The sequence below is a fragment of the Trachypithecus francoisi genome, unplaced genomic scaffold (genome assembly GCF_009764315.1).
Source record: "Trachypithecus francoisi isolate TF-2019V2 unplaced genomic scaffold, Tfra_2.0 Lachesis_group4, whole genome shotgun sequence".
Classification (NCBI taxonomy): domain Eukaryota; kingdom Metazoa; phylum Chordata; class Mammalia; order Primates; family Cercopithecidae; genus Trachypithecus; species Trachypithecus francoisi.
The window spans coordinates 133,564,625-133,582,765 of record NW_022681469.1 but is presented as its reverse complement, the minus strand read 5'-3'; the positions used below and the strand labels follow the sequence as shown (position 1 = coordinate 133,582,765).

The following is an 18,141-nucleotide window of genomic DNA, read 5'->3' as shown; positions in this document are numbered from 1 at the left end:
TTTTTAAAGAAGGTGGTTAGAAGGTTAAGACAGCAGACCCATAAACCTAACCTTGGCAATGCTAGTAATTATGTTGTGGATATGGCCTTCCACCTTAACGAATAGAAAGTATTCTGATTTTAAAATAAAACTTGTTAATATAAGAACATTGTCTGAAATCTACCAGCAACACTTTGTGATATACAGTATTTATCTTTTATCATTTCCTCCCTCTCTCTGTGAGTGTGTGTGTGGGTGGGGAGGGGGCTTCCTTTAATCAATTGGGATCACATTACAGGCATTTTAAATCTTGATTATTTTAGTGTTAGCTTCTGTATCTGAGAAACTGAGCAAACAACATCGTTTAATGGGGAACTTGAGTCTCCTATTTCCATAAAGATTTTCCTAGTTTCAATTTCATTAGAAGTTTTGTATTTAAACTTTGTTTTAAAAAATGTTGGTATTTTGTGAAGCCCTATAGCATTCACTTATGTTTTCTCTTTTTGGGGAAAAACTGAAACGTATTTTGCATACCATAAAATTCCCCTTTTGTACAAATTTGACAAACACGAACAGTGAACCATCACCACGATCTAGATAGAGAACAGTTGCATCAGCTCCAAATTCCCTTGTACTCCTTTAAATTCACCTGCCCCCCAATTCAGCAACCACTGATCTGCTTATCATCCCTCTACTTTTGTCTTGTCCTGAATGTTACATTAATAAATTCATTGCTTCATATGCCCTAATTTGCTATTTTAAACAGTCCCCAATTGGCCCATATATTTGTTACCCATGTTTACGTTTATCATTTGAATCCTATGGTTAGAAATTGTTAATGTGTGTGTTCTGAAAAACCACATGGATGGACCATATGATCTAATGGGTTCACCTAATAGAATTCTAGAACCTCAGGGTTGGAAAGAATCACCTAAGTCAAATACTTCTGCAGCATATCATTAATGCAATGGCTGTCAGACACAGCACCTTGTCATATAGTTTCCAATTTTGTGCTCCTCCTCTGTCCTCTTAGGGTTATTTATTTTCCTCCTCCACACCACTAGCAGCTGGCTTGATCAGGTGACTTGTCTGGCCAACTGCACGTGAGTGGAAGTGATATGAGCAGCTCTTGAGCTGAAGCTTTAAGGGCCACTGTAGTTCTGGCATTCCCTGCTCCCTTTGTAATGAAAAAAAAAACACATATCCCAGACAGGGGCCGCTTCCTCTGCCTGGATCCTAGAAGGCAGAGGATGTGCAGCAGAGTCACTGCACACCTATGACCCATATGTAATATGATATCAACAAATAAACACACCTTCCTGTTGGAGATTTTGAGATTTTGTGTGTAGCACTTAGGACTTCTCCCTGGGACACTCTTTCCTCAGATACTGGATAGCTTAATCCCTCTCGTCCATTGGGTCTCTGTGCAGTGTAGAGACCACGACTTATGACCTTGCATAAAATGCATCATATCCTCATCCCTGCCACACTTCCCCACCTCCATCTGCCTCACTCCCCCACTGGCATACATGTGCATTAAGGAACTCTTTGTTTACTGCTATGTCCTAAGTCCAGATCACGACCTCTAATGCTTTGAAAGTTCAGTAAGTATTTGTTGAACAAATGAATAAACATTTTCTTAATAGAAAAACAAAAATAAATAGGTTGGTTTCTGTCAAACTGGTGTGGTCCTTTACTGTCAGATAATTAAAACTATATAACTTGATACATAGTTTTTATTTGTCTTCTAGTTCCAAAACTTACTCTAGGTTTTTTTCTTTTTCTATTAAAAAGATTTTGCTCTGTCTTGCTTCTTTTTTTTATTTTTTTATTTATTTTTGAGATGGAGTCCCACTCTGTTGCCCAGGCTGGAGTGCAGTGGCACGATCTCAGCTCACTGCAACTTCTGCCTCCCAGGTACAAGCGACTCTCATGCCTCAGCCTCCTGAATAGCTGGGACTATAGGTGTCCACCATGATGTCCAGCTAAATTTTGTATTTTTAGTACAGACAGGGTTTTGCCATGTTGGCTAGGCTGGTCTTGAACTCATGACCTCAGGTAATTGGCCCGCCTCGGCCTCCCAAAGTGCTGGGATTACAGGCATGAGCCACTACTCTTGACCTCTTTTTTGTTTCTTACATTACAAGCTGATTCAAATTCTTGGGATTACCCAGGCATAAATAAGTAAATGCAAACATATATCCATGAAAAATTATAGCATAACTGCATTGTTTTTAAGTATGTTCATCTCTAACATTTCAGGATCTATGATGGCCACACTCACACACACCAAGGCATACAAAATCCTCAGTGTTGCCTTCTTTCCACTTGTATAGTCTGATTTCTTGCCACCTTGGATTCCCAATTTTCATTGAACAGACAGAGCTATTAATAGAACCTGTAGACTCTGGTCTCCTTGTGCCTTCTTCTCTACATATGAATGCTCTCTTTACTTCTCTTTACTGCACTCTTACTTAGTCTTTAAAATTCACTCATTCACAGTTGAGCACCTTTTACAAGTAAGCCAGTCACTTTCTTTGTTCTTGGGCCACTTTATTGAACCAAATAAAGATGGCTGTCACAGGGCTTCCATTCTAGGGGCAGAGTCAGACATAAATGATGCATATTAGCAATACATTATACACAGAGATTCTCATCTACAGCAGCAGGCCCAAGCATCACAACACTGCTGACCCTGCCCTCGATGGCTACAGGAGGCTTCACCCAAAATGCTCAAGGCGGCCAAATAAAGAAAAACACTTAAACATTCTTGAGATTTTGTAAAAGGTCCTAAGTGTTAGGGAAAAAGAAAATGCAGAAAGCAAGTAAGGGAGAAAGGAGTGCTGGGGCAGGGGAGGAGGAGGAAGGAAGGTTTGATGCTTTCTGGGTGGGAATAGAGTGCTTCAGGCAGAGAGAACAGCCTGTGCAAAAGGCCCTAGGCTAGGAGTACGTGCAAAGGACACCAAGGAGGCCAGAGTGCCCTCACATCAAGGTTGATTTAATTGAAAGAGAGGTGTGTAGGGAACAAAAAAGCAAAATAAATTAGATTCAAGATGTCCGTCTTGGTAAAAACTTTGGCACAGGGAACTGACCGGAAGCAGAAAGATCAGAAGCATTCCCTTTTCTGAGAAACTGCATTTTCAAAGGAGCTACACATCCCTATCTGTTGGAAACATCAAGCAGCCCATTAGACCTCCAGCTTCCATAAGCTATACACGGACTGAGAAACTCCCCGAAGAAAGGTATATTCCTCAACTTCCTCATCAGATTGGCCAAGGAAGATAACAGACAGGAAAGAATCTCCCAGGGGTGTGGCCAAGGGCCAAGGAGAAAAGTGGTCAAAGCTGCTTCCCTAGAGACACACAATCAAGGAACCTCCATGATGTCTGCCCACTGGGATGTTGGAATGGTCATAGATAAACAAAATGTGGCATATTTTTATGATGAAACACTGCTTGGAAATTAACAGAAAGGAACTACTGGTTTACACAACAACATGGATGAATCTCAAAAACATTATGCCGAACAAGAAAAGGCAGACACGAAAGAATACATATAACATGAATCCATTTATGTGAAGTTCTAGAACAGAAAAAAACAGATTACCTGGTTGGATGGAGGGGACGGACTGCAAAGGGACACAGAGGAATCTTTTAGAGATAATTAAATGTTTTCTGTATTGATGGAGCCTGCATGGGTGGATGCAATTATCAAAACTCATTGAACTAAGCAAGTAAGGTCCATGCGTTTTCTTGTATGTAAAGGATACCTCAGTGAAAACAACAACACAAACAAAAGGGAATAGAATGTAACTTGCACATGAAATCCCTAATCCCCAAACTATTCCCACATACTTCAGCATCCACAGGCTTTAATATGGGGAGTCAGAGAAAACCAGGGCAGGTTTCCTGCCAGAGCAAAGCGAAGAAAAACCATCCTTGGCCTTGATTTTTCAATGGCCTTGAACCTAATTGCTTTTCCATGTTCAGGTTTAGCAGCACTCTTTAATGTATTTTTGGTCATTAATTTAAATGTTATGCTTGACTTAACTGGAATGTTCACACTTTGACATAAATCTCCTATGTAGCACATTTATATTATCCATTTATGTTGCCTACAGTGATTAGTAGGTCATTCTGGTCTGTGCTGTCAGAACAAGTCACTAACCTGAACCATCTGTCCTAGAAGTAGACTCAGCTCTACCGTCCCATTAACCCCTTTGCTGCCTGTTGTCACTCATGTCGAGGCTGTATATATCTTCATTTCTAGCCTATGTTTCAAAAAAGCAAAAGATCCAACACATTTGCATGAGCTCCATAAAGGGGATTTTATTTTGCTACATCAACTAACAACCTCTGTTTTTACCCTAGGACTGTACATCTTTAGTGCAGCTATCTGTGTTCCAAAGTAATAAGTAAAAGGGAAGACACTGACTTTTCAAGGAGCTTATGGAGTATGTGACAGAGCAAGCTTAGTTATCTTCTTTCTTTGGAGTTTATGGCCATTATTCGTCTTATTTCACAGGTGTGAGCTTGCTTACAGTCATCAGAGGCCAAAGCCCAATAAACATGGGATGAAGGACATAGGGATGGAGAGACCCAGGGTAGCTGATGGTGGATGGTACTTGCAAGGGGAAAGGGGCACTCAAGGCAAGGTAGGAGAGGGCACAGAACTCAGCTATTTCACGTAGGGACACAGGGCTTTGAGGAGGAGGTCATTTCTAGGTCTTATCTAAATGCTCCGAGTAGAGCATTTCTGGGTTTGAATCCCACCCAGAGCTTCCAAGGACATCGTTCAAAATAGTCAGAACCTAAACCTCACCATTGGCATCTCCTGAGCTCAGAATTTGTCTCAGTCCTTGCTCACGGGAGGCCCTACTGGCTTTTACTGTTCCCAACAGAAAGGCCAATGTCAGGCCTGCCTTACCTGCCACCCCTTCTGCTGATGAGGGGGGCTCAGCATGTTTCTTAAGCTTGCTTGTTCATGTTCCATACCACATCATTCTGGCTTCCCACTTCCCACCCATGTCATAGCCGAGAACACAGAAATGAACATCTCAATCTGCGGGCAGTCAATCTCCAGTCTGGCCAGTGACACGAGATAGTTTAAATTAAAAGGCTCAGCCTCACGGTAATTTCTCTCTTGGATAGTCAGAATTTTAGATAGACATGGAGATAAGGATAAAGATAAAGATAAAGATGATGGAGATAGAGAAAAATGGAGAGTTCCTGACAGGTACATGAATTGAAAAGATGCTTAACCTTAGAGTAGACAAAATGGAACATGAGTGAACTGGAATTATGGTTCAGCCAAAAGCCAACCAGTGCAGTAGAGAAACGTCCTGGAGGGAGCAGGAGAAGACAGGGAGATGGGTCATTATTCATTCTGGGGGTGGGGATTAGATACATGCCTCCTGCAGAGGAGAGGATGATATAGCCTGCAGCCTCGTGGGTTTGCTGGATGCTCTAATGCCCAAATTTCATTCCAGGTTCCAATGAGACTGGGTTACAGGGCTGTTCCTAGGATCCTGCAAGATGTCTAACTCCTTACAACTGTGTGTCTTCTTACAATAAGACCTCATCACTGAAGAGACAGCAAGGAATCTCTTTCTTGCTGGGAAGGATCTGAGAGAAAGAGAAAACAATCCCCAGACCACACATCTAGGTTTTCTGCTGAGTTATAAGGTCTTTTTATCAGCAAAGCAAAACTTTCATTGGATAAAATCTTAGAGCAAGGACTTCAAGAGGGCTTCCATTATGTAAGAGAACTTCCCTTGGTCTTGAGGATATGAAAATCCTAACAGAAGCAGAAATGTTCCCACACACTATTCCTTTCAGTCATTCTCATCTGGAGGCCTGCGGTGGTGAGTGAGAACAGGAGCATTAATGAGGACATTCACTGCCTCACGTGGGTCCTCCATTATCATAAGAGTCTCTGATTCTGGCTGCTGGTGATATTGGGGGATGCGATGGACTGGATGTGTGTTTCCCCCACCCCACCAAGTTCATATGTTGAAATCCTTACCCCCAAGGTGATGGTATCAGCAGGTGGGGCAGATCGGCAGATTAGGTCATAAGGGTGGAACCCTCATGATGAAATTAGTGCCTTTATAAAAGGGACCCTGAGAGCTCCCTCATCCCTTCTGCGGTGGGAGGACACAGTAAAAAGACAGGTAGACATCTATGAACCAGGAAGTGGACCCTCACCAGAACCGAATCTGCCTTGATCCTGGACTTGCCAGGCTGCAGCACTGTGAGGAATACAATCTGTTGTTTATGAACCACCCTGCCTGTGGTTTTCATGTTTATACCACCCCAAACAGATGAAAGCAGGGAGTTGCCTAATAAACTTTGAATAGTCTCCCTAAGATCAGCTTTTCTGAAACTTTAATGTGCATGGGGATTATCTGGGGATCTTTTAAAAATGCAGATTCTGTTCAGAGGGTCCCAGGTATCTTGGGTAGAGCCTGAGATCCTGTATTTCCAGCAAGCTCCCAGGAGACATTGATGCCGCTGGTCTGGGGACCATGTTTTGAGAGGAGATTGTGATATGACCCCCGCTGTCAGAGTCGACAAGAGCTGCTCTCAGTGTAACAGCATGTCATGAGTGCTCATTAAAATACATGTGTAAATCACGGCCTCCGAGGCTCTGAGAGCTATTCCGTGTGACTTGATAGGGGATGTAAATGAACAAGCTCTCAATCACTTCAGTAAAAAGGAAAATATTTGAAATCTTATCCCTGAATTCCAAACCATTAAGGGACTGATGTCAGCAACTTTTTTTTTTTTTTTTTTTCCTTTCATCCTAGCAAATTTGTGACTATTGAGCTAGAATAACAGACAGGCTGGAGGGCTGGGTAGGAAGGTTGGAGATAATTCCAGTTGGCCAAACTGTTTCATGAATAAAAGCTTAACACTTCACAATGAGGAAAAGGGAACTATTCATGACCAAGCATGTTACATGGTAACAGGCTCTGCTTCAGACTGGGTGTGTGGACTAGGTGTGCAACCTCCCCCTCACAATCACCCACCAAACCTGTTTTATAAAATCACTGGAGAAGCGGGGTGTTTATTATAGATGAGAAGACTTAAGAGTCATTTTTAAAGACTCTGAAAAGCCTTGGCCTGAGGTTACTGTATTTATTGTATAGGAAAGAGATGGGGGAAAGGAAACAGTCTTCTCCCCTCGCGGTTGACTATATGAATGCGTGTAAGGATTCCTTCTAAGGTACTGATAGTCCATTTACAAGACTCTCACCCTTAACCTTTGAGAGAGGATGAGATTTGAGGTTATCTTGAAGACTGGCTCAGTCTCAGAGCTCCTGCAGACGACCTTTCAGTCTGTCAGTCATTCACCACCATCCCAAGAGTCCCACTACTTCTGCAACATAACCTGGGAAGCTCCATAAGCCATTGATTCTGCCTAGGGATTGTCAAGGGCTGTGCAGCAGGTCACCTAAAGGTGGGAAAATCAGCTTTGGGATGGCTGCTGGTGGATTGATTGCAAGGTAACCACTGGCTTTGCCCTTTAGGTGGTGGACATTCATCTTGGGCACTTTTGAGGCATGAGACTTCCGTGATTACCATCCTTATTGCCCTTGAACTTCTCGTTAAGATGACCACCTCTTTCTGGGTCGCCTGAGACTTATATGAAAGGAATAGAAAATCCCAAGGAAATTGGAAGGTAGAACTTTCCTGGATCCTGACAGCGATTTAGGACTTGGGATTCATTCACAAAGATATTAAAGCAGAAGGCATTGGGGAAGGAGTTTGATGTTAAGCCTAATTAGAAAGCTTTTCCTATAATGAGCTGATTTGCAACTGGGAGGCGTTTTATTCTAATAACCTCATCACCTTCCCTCCAACGTCAGTCAAATTTCAAAGAGGAAGACAAAGGGGGAAATGTTCACTTGTGCTTGTGTAGCAGACAAGAGCTTGGGCATCAACTCCAACCCACTTCTGAAGATGATGCTGAGAGGGAAACTGTCAGAAGCATCCAGGGATAAGAAAAGCAAGTGCTTTTGTTTCCTCTACTTCATCAGGCCACAAAGCTTGGGATTCCTTTTCTGAAACCAGAGGTGCCCCAAAGAATCAAACTCCTAATTATAAGCTAATACTGAACTTTGATACTTACAATAAACAAAAACAAAAGGGAAAATCTTGGTGGAAGAAGTCCACGTTGGAGCAATCATGAATTTTGAACCCTTAGAAAAACAGGTACTAATATCTTAAGAATACCAAACCATGGCCAAGAAATAACAAGTTTACTTTTTTTTTTTAACTCTGATTTTTGGCATCCATCTTAACCAAGCAGGATTAATTCGTGGCCTAGGAGCTCTTCAGGCTTATGTTTATTTATAATATTCAATATTCCCATAAGTGCAAATGTTCCAAATGGAAGGCTGCATTTTGATAATGCCCATTTCTTCATTAAGATTTCATCATCCACCTACATTAAAGAGCCTCTCCCTACACTTTGTTACTTCGGCTTTCACCTTGTGTATTCCTGCTTTATTTGCTTAATCTTGAGATCTGGCTTCCCAGGCACTGTCAAATTTGAAACAAGCAAAGTTTGTGCATTAGCGTATCCTGGGCATGCATGATTTATGAATGGCAGGTTTCTTGGCACAATTTAATGGTACAAGAGAGACTTTGTTTTAAACATTAAAATGGAAGTCAAGAAGTGGCAACAATAGGTGGGGTAGCAGAACACAGAGCATGGAAAGAAGTTTGGGTCAAGAGTTAACCAGTTCTTACTTGGTCTGTTTCTTAGTCTTGTGGACTGATTCTTCAACAAATTATAAGAAGCCCTGACATTTGACCAACTAAAAAAGTATTTTAAGTTACCGTTCTAGAGTCCTCAGAAATAATACCACACATCTACAGCCATCTGATCTTTGACAAACCTGAGAGAAACAAGAAATGGGGAAAGGATTCCCTATTTAATAAATGGTGCTGGGAAAATTGGCTAGCCATAAGTAGAAAGCTGAAACTGGATCCTTTCCTTACCCCTTATACGAAAATTAATTCAAGATGGATTAGAGACTTAAATGTTAGACCTAATACCATAAAAACCCTAGAAGAAAATCTAGGTAGTACCATTCAGGACATAGGCATGGGCAAGGACTTCATGTCTAAAACACCAAAAGTAACGGCAGCAAAAGCAAAAATTGACACATGGGATCTAATTAAACTAAAGAGCTTGTGCACAGCTAAAGAAACTACCATCAGAGTGAACAGGCAACCTACAGAATGGGAAAAAATTTTTGCAACCTACTCATCTGACAAAGGGCTAATATCCAGAATCTACAAAGAACTCAAACAAATATACAAGAAAAAAACAAACAACCCCATCAAAAAGTGGGGAAAGGATATGAACAGACATTTCTCAAAAGAAGACATCCATACAGCCAACAGACACATGAAAAAATGCTCATCATCACTCGCCATCAGAGAAATGCAAATCAAAACCACATGAGATACCATCTCACACCAGTTACAATGGCAATCATTAAGAAGTCAGGAAACAATAGGTGTTGGAGAGGATGTGGAGAAATAGGAACACTTTTACACTGTTGGTGGGATTGTAAACTAGTTCAATCATTATGGAAAACAGTATGGCGATTCCTCAAGGATCTAGAACTAGATGTACCATATGACCCAGCCATCCCACTACTGGGTATATACCCAAAGGATTATAAATTACTCTACTACAAAGACACATGCACACGTATGTTTATTGCGGCACTATTCACAATAGCAAAGACTTGGAATCAACCCAAATGTCCATCTGTGACAGACTGGATTAAGAAAATGTGGCACATATACACCATGGAATACTATGCAGCCATCAAAAAGGATGAGTTTGCGTCCTTTGTAGGGACATGGATGCAGCTGGAAACCATCATTCTTAGCAAACTATCACAAGAAGAGAAAACCAAACACCGCATGTTCTCACTCATAGGTGGGAACTGAACAATGAGATCACTTGGACTCGGGAAGGGGAACATCACACACTGGGGCCTATCATGGGGAGGGGGGAGGAGGGAGGGATTGCATTGGGGAGTTATACATGATATAAACATCATGCACATGTACCCTAGAACTTAAAGTATAATAAAAAAAAAATAATAATAAAGTAATTACTAATAAAAAAAAAAAAGTTACCGTTCTGATAACTTACCCAGACAAGCCCTCATTCTGCAAAAAATTTAATTGTTAATGTTTACTTATATGAAGAAATCAAACATCTTTGACTAGTCCAAAATAAATTCATTTTCTCTTTAGCAGGCATCCTACTTATATTCAGGTCATTTTCCACCAAAATAACTCTTCCTCTGACAGAATCTTTTGTAAATCAATCTATCAGTCAATGCTACCAAATCTTTTAAAGAAAAGTCGAAACCTTCATAATATCAAGACAACTACCCTTCCTGAGTAAAATTAGAGTCTGACTTGTTATATCCCCCTGTAATATAAAGGCTCAACATACAAGTCTATTTTTCTCATTGCAAAATACGAGCTCAAGTAACACAATTTTTGTTTAATAGCTATAACTAAAACATACTTTATAGAGCAAAATAATCATTAATAAATTATTCCAAATAATATCTTGTATTTGAGATGTTCCAATCACTTCAAACACAAACAAGAAACTCTAACTTTTCTTTACCCATGGCTAAATTGAAGAATTGGTGAGATGATAACTCAGGTCTTCAAATAACAACACAGGAATTTTACTTTAAAGTTTTTGATACATCATGCAATGATTGACTCATAAATGCTTCCAGAAGACCTGAAAAGTTTTGATACCAGTGTTAGGAAATGAGGATTGATAAAACCAGTGGCTTGTGCAAGCTCAGGATTCACACACAACTGAAAATTTTGCTTCCTACAGAAGCCTTCCATATTGTTTAGGGCAGAAGCAACTCTGAACCACATTCACCATTCTAGGCACATTTTTTTTGTCTGCTTCAGAGAATACTGGCCAATTGGTAGAGCCTTACGTGGCGCAGGGACACTATGGATTACCTTGTAGATTTTGCAATGGCAGAGTCATAATGCCTCCGGCTGCAGCTGCTGCCACCAGCCCTTGGATGTTGGTGAGATTCGCTGTTGGCAGTGTAAGAACCAGTCCTTGCTGGCCTCCTAGCTGTCCTGCCATGTTGAAGGGGATGAGGATTGGCTGGTTGAGGGCTGGGGGGCCTCCTGGCATCACGCCAGCCACAGCAGAAGCTAACTGCTGTGCCGTCAGAAGTGGCTGCAAGGAAACAGATAAAGCTAGCTCACTTACCTGTGGAACCAAGGCATGGGTTTTAAAAACATCATCCTTCCATTTAAGCAGGGTCAGAAAGTTCCCAAAGAAGTACCAAAAATTATGCTGCATCCCATTTAAAAAAATGATTGGTAGAAAAAAATTTCAAAGTTGTATTTCATTGACATCTTTGGAAAATTTCATTTGGTTTGGACTTCTTCTGAGGAACTCAAATACCTTTACAAGTAATAACTTATGTTTACACGCTGTTCTTCCAATGAATTTCCATTTGATCCTGTCTTCATGTATTTGAAGCTCTCAGCTAATTTATTCTCTGTTGTTCCAGAAAGAACTTATTGGGATCAGTGGGATTTTTTGATTCAAAAAGAGCAACGAAATACTACTTTTGACTTTTAAATCAACAAAAATAATGTAGAAAATTTACTCAATGCTGGAAAGTCTGTATTGACACCACTATGCAGATCTATGGCTGGGGGATATGTTTACTAGCATAATCCTTTTGGAAAGCAATTTAGAAATAGATTATCAAGAGCTGCAAAAATATTTATCCCTCTTTAACTCAGAATATATTCCTAGGATATAGCTTGAAGATATTATTCAAAAGGAAATAAGATAACTGCATGAAAACCTGCATTATGTTTCAAAATACATAAATATTGAAAATAGTTTATTACAGTACTAAACTAGATAAAATATTGCACAGTCATTAAAATGGATCATTATGACACCTCTTTAGAAAAGTAGAAAATGTTTGTAATATGAGAATACAATAGAAAATAAGCTGGATAACTATTAAGTAAACTTGAATGATTATTGTTAAAATGGTAGAATTATGTAAAAATGGTACAATGACAAGATCTAAAACAGAATATAAGACATAAAAGTATTTGATGTGGATAAAACTTAAAATCTTTGAAAATAATTCTTTTGTTACTACTCTAACATCCTTTGCCCAATTAAAATGATATTATACAAACACATGTTTATGTGCACTATGGATGGAACAGCCTTTCTCTGGTAGGGAAAGGCAACTGCTGGGCATGTTTTGAGGGCAGCACGTGGGCTCTTCACCAGGATGACATGGGAGGGATTCCTGCCCTGGTCAAGCCAGATGACCCCAAGAGTCATTTGATTTTAAAGTCCTTGATTCAGGACTTTTATTGCAGCCTTGTGGGAGCCATGTGGAACATAATAATCCCATATCTGTTGTTCTTCTACAAGAACCAATGCAAAACTCTTATGTGAGGGATAGGTAATTAAATACAGGCAGACTACCAAGCCCAATGTGTATAGCCAGACACTATTCGAATGCTGTAGTTACTCTACCAATGAGATACAGAGAGGCTAGTAACTTGCGCAAGTCCCATGTCTAGTTGAGAGGGGGTTCAAGTTCAAGCCCAGGAAGGTTGCTCCAGAGCCCGTGTGTTACCCCTTTTTTGTATCCCCTCCAATACAAAGAACAGATTTAGAGAAGTGGGGTTGCTTTATCTGAAGAATGAGGGGAGGTGTGGAGAGGGCTAAGTCCACACTATGGCCATTCCCTGCAGTGTTTCTTTCAGGACCCTTTGGGGGAAGACTCTGCAGAACCCTAGGATTCTGCACAGCTGAGTTTAGAACTGCTGCTTTAGACCCCACCGGCCTTGTTCCTAGTGTATTTGTGCACTTTGCTAAATTCACACCAAGTAACTGTGCTTCCCTTTTAAAAAAAATAGTTATTCTAGGCCGGGCGCGGTGGCTCAAGCCTGTAATCCCAGCACTTTGGGAGGCCGAGACGGGCGGATCACGAGGTCAGGAGATCGAGACCATCCTGGCTAACACGGTGAAACCCCGTCTCTACTAAAAATACAAAAAACTAGCCGGGCGAGGTGGCGGGCGCCTGTAGTCCCAGCTACTCAGGAGGCTGAGGCAGGAGAATGGCGTGAAACCCGGGAGGCGGAGCTTGCAGTGAGCTGAGATCCGGCCACTGCACTCCAGCCCGGGCGACAGAGCAAGACTCCGTCTCAAAAAAAAAAAAAAAAAAAAAAAAAAAATAGTTATTCTAATGAGCAAAATAAATATACTTCGGGAATGAACACAAAATTACATGCTGGCCCTCAGATTCCAGGTGTTATATCACTGTCAATAGTGATGTTATGGTAAGAGGGAAGGCAAATGAGTAGCTCTCAGACCATACATGGGTCATAGATTTGGGGGGTTTGGCCTGCAGCATTTGAAAAATAGGATTTGTGGGCTCAAGGCAGGGCATGCACTCTCCAGTTTGTCACAGGGCCACCACTCCTCACTGACCTGGGCCTGTAGGGCTGCCTACCCAACCTGAAGGCATTAGAGTGTGTTACCCCCAGTATGTTCACAGGCAGGTGTGCAGGCATGCATACACGCAGACACACATAATTACATGAACACACACATGATGTTACAAGCATAAAATTATAAAGAGTATGACACCAAAAATCCTGTTCCTGAAAGTTCCAGGAAAACTCTTTAGGCTTCCATAAGCCAGCATACATTTGCCCAGGCTTTCTGTCCACAGGCACGGAGCGATCTGTGCTCTGAGATGGACTATGGGATCTGAGGCCACAGGGAGTCTTGGTGGCTAGTGGAATAAGAATGTCAAGACCAACCCTCACTCTAAACTTGCAGGAGCCCTCGATGTGCTGAAAGTCATTAACTTCCAGGAGCAACAATGACAACAAAAGGGAGAGAAAGGCCCAAGTCTCAGCTTCTCTTTCCATAAAAGCAGGATGAACTCTGAAAGCTTCACACTAAATGATAGAGGTAAAAAGGAAAAAAAAAAAGCCCAGCCTTTTATAATTGTGTTCTACATCTCCATATAGCCCACATCAGGCTGTAAAAAAACAAATATTGGACTTTAAAAAATAATGATTGTATTTCTTTATTAATGCAAGAGCTATGTGTGATGTACAGTATTGTCAAACCCAATAAGCTGAACTTGCATTAAAATTGCATTAACTCTTTTATATTAAATCACATCTTGTATTTCAAAAATGGCTATAGTAAGGTTGAAATAACTTAATTTTCTTCACACTCCAGTCATTAAAGTTTTACTTTCCAGAAAACTGCATGGTAACCAACAGCACAACTGTAGTGGGTTTTAAGTTAAAAAAAAAAAAGTATTTCCACAGGATTAAAGCCAAACTTTCCTTTAAGAGGAGAGAATAGCTTTGCAAAAGCATATTTTCTTGATGGTATTTAATAAATAATGTAGTCATACAGCTTTTCATGCAAAAATTTATTACCATCTTTGCTCTGTTGGAGTCAATTGGATTTAACTCATTATTATTTGGTTATTTATATGGTTAAACCATCCTAAATGCAGCCTAATGGAAAGCAGTTGAGAGATACTGACCTGTGGCCCAACTGGAAATGGTGGGTGGGTCTGACTGGCCTGGTGTTGGTCAGGAGTACCTGGGTCTGATAGTGCCGGGTTTCCTCTGGCCCCTGGAATTCAAAGGAGAAATGCTCCCTTAATACATGATCCAGCCTGGGAACTGCACACGACCCCATTTTCCTGTGATGTCACATAACATTAAGGCATAGATGATATGACAGAGTGGTTTATCAATATCTCCAGTGCTCAAATCACTTATCAACTGCATAAATAATGATGAGAGACATTCAGGATGGCCAAGTTCATCAAGAGGCAGAAGAACAGAACAGCAGGGAATGTAGCACAGTCAGCTTGCATAGAGTATGCCAGTGTGCCACATGTGTGGGAAACTACACCCTTTAAGTACAAGCGAGCCACAGCTAATCTAGTATCCTAAAATTAAATGAAGTGTGATCTCAGATATGACCAAGTCCATCAATATTTTCCCCTAATATGGCTTTCCCCATCTCCTCCATACTCCTAAGCCCTTCTTCCATATTCTTTGAACACTGAATCTTATGACATCGCTTTCCTGAAAACAAAGCCTTTTTCCATATCACCTTACACAATGTCCTAAAAAGAATATGGCTCTCCCTAAGCAAGTGTCCCAGGTGCTGACTGAAACACTAGGAATCCCACAATAGCTCCAGGGAGCTCCGCCATGCTAAGCACAGAACACAGCTTGCTTCCTTTACTGGAATCCTACTGGACAGCAAGGCAGAAAAAATGAAATTCCACCCAAGAGCAAATCCTTCAAACTCTTTTAACATGGTCATTTCTCTACGTGTGCTTCTGTGCTTTGTTTCAGGACAAACTGTAGCAGGTAAGATAGTGGTAGAAACAATAAATACACAAACAAACAAATAAAACCGGTGGCAAATTTGAGAATTTCTACTTGGTAGCTTTGTTTCCTTGGAGTTTTGTAATGGGTGGTTGAAATCCAATTCCAAGCAAACCTGAACAAGATCCTCTCTCCTGATGTTTGTGCGGTGAATAACAAGCGGAACACAATTCAAACCCTGTTTACCGGCATGCCATGGACAACCCAGAAAAAAAGATAGGACTCTGTCACACTTATAAATTTTAAAGAAGGTATTATTGGCTCATTTAAAACCAATTCTCCTATATATTCTCCAAAGGGACAGACTTATAAATAATGGAAACAGGGAAAAATACTTCAGCACATTAAGCTACAAATAAAATTGACTGCTACATATTATTCAATTGACTTCTATCTCCACCATGATGTGTCAATCATAACAGCATTTTATAATAGGATTAAGCAATAAATGTGCAAAGCCATTATGCGGAAATCTGAAAATCTGATTAATTTGTAATATTTTTGTGCAGAAAGTCAGGAATGGACATTGCTTGGGGAATACTTACAAGCATTCTATTGAAATTTCTAAATTGATTTGGAACAAACTAATAAAAACACAGACTTGCTGACATTTTATAAAGTGAATTCTGTCAAAATATGTTTGGCATTTTAATGACTGCTGTCATTTAATAACAAGGAAAAGATGACCCATCATAAGATGCCAATCATTTCCTCAGAATGTACAGAAGACCTTTCTTCTAAATTTTTTATATGTGATTTACCTATTATGCTTAAAAGTACAGCATTTTAAGCTGGGAGATGGCTTGTGCAGTGCAAACCTTTCAAGTCTCTGTTCTTTCTTATATACCCAAGTCCCATTTTGCCCTAAAATTCTCAGCAGAAATTTATGTACTTCAAAGAGCTTATGAGGTTTCAAAGTGATGTTTTTGGTCAAATATTCAGATTAGGTAAATACTCAAATGGCTAAAAGTGAAAAATTTTTAAAAAATTTGGTTGTTTTCCCATACTTGCCAGGCATGGGTTTTTATACCAGACTATGAAAAGAGAGTTTTTACAATGCACAGAAAAATAGAAAAGCCCTTTTAAGCAATTAAAAAATGAATACCTTCATTCTAAAAAATTTCTATACCATGCCAAGTCCTTCTGGCTCATGTTTCTTTCATGCATACAAAGCCCACTTTTTGACTCTGTTTCTAATGCGTGCCATGGTAATGTTTAGGATTGGTCTCACACAGGCACTGTGTCAACAAGATTGTGCGTTTGTTCCCCTCAACTTTACACAGATTACATTTGCTTACATTTATTCTTTGTTGCTTTGAGGCCTAGCTGGTGCCCAGTAGCTTGTTCTGAGGCTGGTTCATTCTCAAAAAGCACGTTCAGTGCAGTCCAGGGCAATACCACACAATTTCATGTGTAAAATGAAGTCTCTCACAGGCTCTAGAGGAGATTATGTATGCTCTCCTGCCTGGATCCAAAAGTAATGTTTCTTCTTAATGTGCATCTCCATTTTCCCCAAACACATGTATCACGCATAACCTTGTAGGACCATAAACTAATCCGTCCGGCTAGAAGGCGACTCTGGAATCAGGGGCCTTCGCAGAGCCAGAGGGGGAATCAGGAAGTCAGAATGAATAAATGATGTTGGCTAAGGGTTTCAGAGAGATTTGAAGCAACACTTAGCTGAATGTTTGCAGAGAATTTGACGTTGGATATTTTCATGAGCACAGATAGGAAAACACAAACTTGAATGGGTTGGGTGGGTTTCTCCTGACCAGGAGCCTAGGAAACATGTTACATCTCTGGGACCAAGGAATTCCAGGAAAGCTCTCTGAAGCCTGTTCTGAAGTTAGCAGTCTACGCTTTTGAGGCAGCAACTATGAGCTATACGGGACAGAGGCTGTGCTGCTGGTTCATCACTTTATGCTGTCATTTCATTCACATTTCTTTTTCAGTAGAAATAGAGGTCTGGCTTTTAGTTGATATAATTTCTTTAAGATAGGTACTGGCATCCACTTGACTGCTCACTGTTGTTTAACATAAACCTTTGAAATATCTTTAAATTTTTAGCATATTGGCAAATTCTACCTCAATTCCAATTTAGATATTCAAAGCCGTTTGGTGTAAGGGTTAAAACCAAGAACTCTAAAAAAAAAATTAAACTCTGCCTGGGTTTAAATTTAGCACTACCACTTAACTGAGAATGTGAACTCTGGCTTGTTTTCCAACTTCATGCATCATCTTGTAAAAGTCAGGGATAATAACAGCACCCCTCTCACAACACTGCTGTTGTGAAGATTAAATGAGCTAATATATATGTAACTTTCTTGAAACAGTGCATGCTTGCCACGTAAGCGCTATTTCTCTTGATTATTGTTATTTCATTAAAAAGTTTAATTTCTCTTTTGGGGAGACAGTATCTCACTCTGTCGCCCCGGCTAGAGTACAGTGGTGTGATCATTGCTCACTGCAGCCTTGATCTCCTGGGCTCAAGAAATCCTCCTACTTCAGCCTTCTGAGTAGCTGAGACTACAGGAGAAGCCACTACACCCTGCTAATATCTTCTTTTTTTTTTTTTGGTACAGAAATAATCTCACTCCATTGCCCATACTGGTCTTGAACTCTCGGCCTCAAGTGGTCCTCCTGCACTGGCCTCCCAAAG

The 18,141-nt window shown here is 40.5% G+C and overlaps 1 protein-coding gene across 3 annotated transcripts in view; it reads right to left on the bottom strand.

Moving 5' to 3' along the window:
* POU6F2 (POU class 6 homeobox 2) overlaps positions 1 to 18,141 on the bottom strand; it is a 507,860-nt gene that overhangs the window by 262,374 nt on the left and 227,345 nt on the right. For all 3 annotated transcript variants that reach the window (XM_033193710.1, XM_033193712.1, XM_033193709.1), the window contains 2 exons: positions 14,621 to 14,712; positions 11,010 to 11,238 (listed from right to left, as the gene is read on the bottom strand). In XM_033193710.1, coding sequence (XP_033049601.1) covers positions 11,010 to 11,238; positions 14,621 to 14,712 — 321 coding nt within the window. The remainder of the gene's footprint in view (positions 1 to 11,009; positions 11,239 to 14,620; positions 14,713 to 18,141) is intronic.